This window comes from Palaemon carinicauda, chromosome 25, assembly GCF_036898095.1.
Source record: "Palaemon carinicauda isolate YSFRI2023 chromosome 25, ASM3689809v2, whole genome shotgun sequence".
In the NCBI taxonomy this organism is placed as follows: Eukaryota; Metazoa; Arthropoda; class Malacostraca; order Decapoda; family Palaemonidae; genus Palaemon; species Palaemon carinicauda.
This window is the reverse complement of record NC_090749.1, coordinates 69,949,961-69,952,285: the sequence shown is the minus strand read 5'-3', so window position 1 is coordinate 69,952,285 and position 2,325 is coordinate 69,949,961. Positions and strand designations below refer to the sequence as shown.

The 2,325-nt window shown below is 34.1% G+C and overlaps 1 protein-coding gene across 1 annotated transcript in view; it reads right to left on the bottom strand.

The window, feature by feature from the left end:
- Positions 1–1,211, bottom strand: part of LOC137619066 (uncharacterized) — a 1,845-nt gene extending 634 nt beyond the window's left edge. The window contains exons 1-2 of the mRNA XM_068349263.1: positions 851–1,211; positions 1–646 (exon numbers count right to left, since the gene is read on the bottom strand). The exon at positions 1–646 is cut by the window's left edge and continues 634 nt beyond it. Of these exons, the coding sequence (XP_068205364.1) occupies positions 1–646; positions 851–1,211 (1,007 nt within the window). The remainder of the gene's footprint in view (positions 647–850) is intronic.
- Between the last annotated feature and the right edge of the window lie 1,114 nt (positions 1,212–2,325).

The following is a 2,325-nucleotide window of genomic DNA, read 5'->3' as shown; positions in this document are numbered from 1 at the left end:
GGTCTACGATTGACTTGATAAATTGTTTGAGCAACAATGAACTCAAAATCTCTGTATTCCAACACGTAATTTTTAATAGAGCCATGGATTAGTTGCTTCACCATTTTAACACAAACTTCAACTAAACCTCCCAATGGATGACAACCCTTGAAATATTGTTCAAAAGTGGGAGACTTCACATTATTTTCTTCAAAATATGCTTGAGTATCAGAATCCCTCAAGAAATCAGTCATTATATTTGCTCCAGCTACCAATGATGAACCTAAATCTGATAAGCACAATTCAGGAATGCCATATTCATAAGTATGGATCTGGAAGGCTCTCAAGAATTCTACAGTACTAAGATCAAAACATATCTTCAAATTTATTGCTCTTGACCATAAACAAGTGATGCACAAAATCCAGACCTTAATTTTCTTCTGTTGATATTTTACCTGAAAGTATCCCAAGTGATCAATAAAAATATATTTAAATGGAATGTTAGGGGGTTCCAGTCTAAATTCTCTGTATGGTGATTGATTAAGTTTAATAGTTCTCTGTTTCACCTTGCGACAAGTAATACACTCCTTCAATACACGTTTTACAACAGAGAAGTAGTGCGGTACCCAATACTGCTTTCTTAATTCGGTTAAAATTACATAGCAACCTGAATGGGATAATGCACAATGTAAACTTAAAATTATCAATCTCACAAGCTCACTGTGCTTTGACAACAATATGGGATAACGGATACTTTCATCACATTTCCAACGAGAAAATTTACTCCTAACTCTCAATAAACCAGTCCTATCAGGATAAACATTAAGTTGATTAACTAGATTGGGGATATTCCCAACATTCTTGAACTTACTTGAAAAATACTTTTTCACATCTGCAAAGTGAATGTCTTGGTCAACTTTCAGGATTTGAGTAATAGCCTCTGTATACAAATTTGTTGAGGTTACTTTCATATGAGCGTATTTAACTGTATCCCTTTTATACAGTCTACCTTTTAGAATGTGAACAAACTTTAAAACTAATCTATGCACGGAAACCAGTTTGTAGAAATCAGAATATTTCTGTGGAGATATTAAATGCTCATTAACTTTAGCTATAGACGTGCCATGCATGACCTGATAGTTGCGTGCTTCCAGGGCTGAAAGGTCAGGTTTTGCCAAAGGATTTGGAACCTGAATATTCAAAATATCATCTCTGCTGATCTGCATATCCATATTAGAACACTTTTAAAAATTTAGGTCCTGAAAAATAATTAGACTTTATAAGAGTTCTATATGAAACAGGTCTGGTAATTTGATCAGCTGGGTTTTCAATACCTGAAACAAATCCATAAATAATAGGATGAATTTCACAAAGTCTACTTATGTGTTCCAACCGATTAAGAATGAATATACTTTTTTTACTTTGCTTCTCAAGCTTATGAACATGAGAATTAATCCAAGCAAGAGAAACTAGACTGTCAGAATATAGCTTCAATTCTACTATATCTAATGGCGAAACACAAGCAGGGCCTACCAGATCTTTATAAAGGTCAATTAATACTTCCGAGCCCAATACAATAGACTGAAATTCTAATGAAGGAATTCCCTTAGCTGAAAGCGCTTTGTTGACAATTCTGTTTTTTGCAAGTACAAAACTAACTTCCAAAGAATCAATCTCTTGAATATAAACAGTAGTACCATATATATCTTTACTGCTATCAGTAAAGGCTACCAATCTATACTGACTATTCCTTCTTCCCACAAACCTTTGAATCTTTATTTCAGGAGATGCATTGACTTGTCTACAAATGTTTTTCCATTCCCTCAAAAGGCTATCATCAAGTTTCATATCCCAATCAAATGAGCCATCACACTGCAATTTGTGCAAAAACAATCTTGCTCTATTTAGAATTGGTCCTGTAAATCCAAACACATCATAGTGTGCAGCAATGGATTTTAATACTTTCCTCTTATTATCTGCTCCAATATCCAACTGCAAATGTCGGGTTCTTAAAGTATCATCTAAACGATTCCATACCATTCACAAAAGCTTAACTTCTGTTGAGGTTTTCTTAGATTCATTTTCATCAATTTTATCCTGTAGTTCCTTATCGTTAGTGACAAACTGCTGCAGAAAAAATTTATACGGTTCAAATATGTTTTTAAGATTATCAAATGCCCACTGAAGTTCTTCTGCAGTATTGGAGGTGATGCTACCATTATCCATATAGATTAGGGAGTAGATGTGTCTCAAGTTCCTTAATTTCTTTAGAATCCGTATCAGTATCAATCATAAGGATTTTGTACAGACCAAGCAAAAGCAAACAAGGTGAGCAAACTAAGCCAA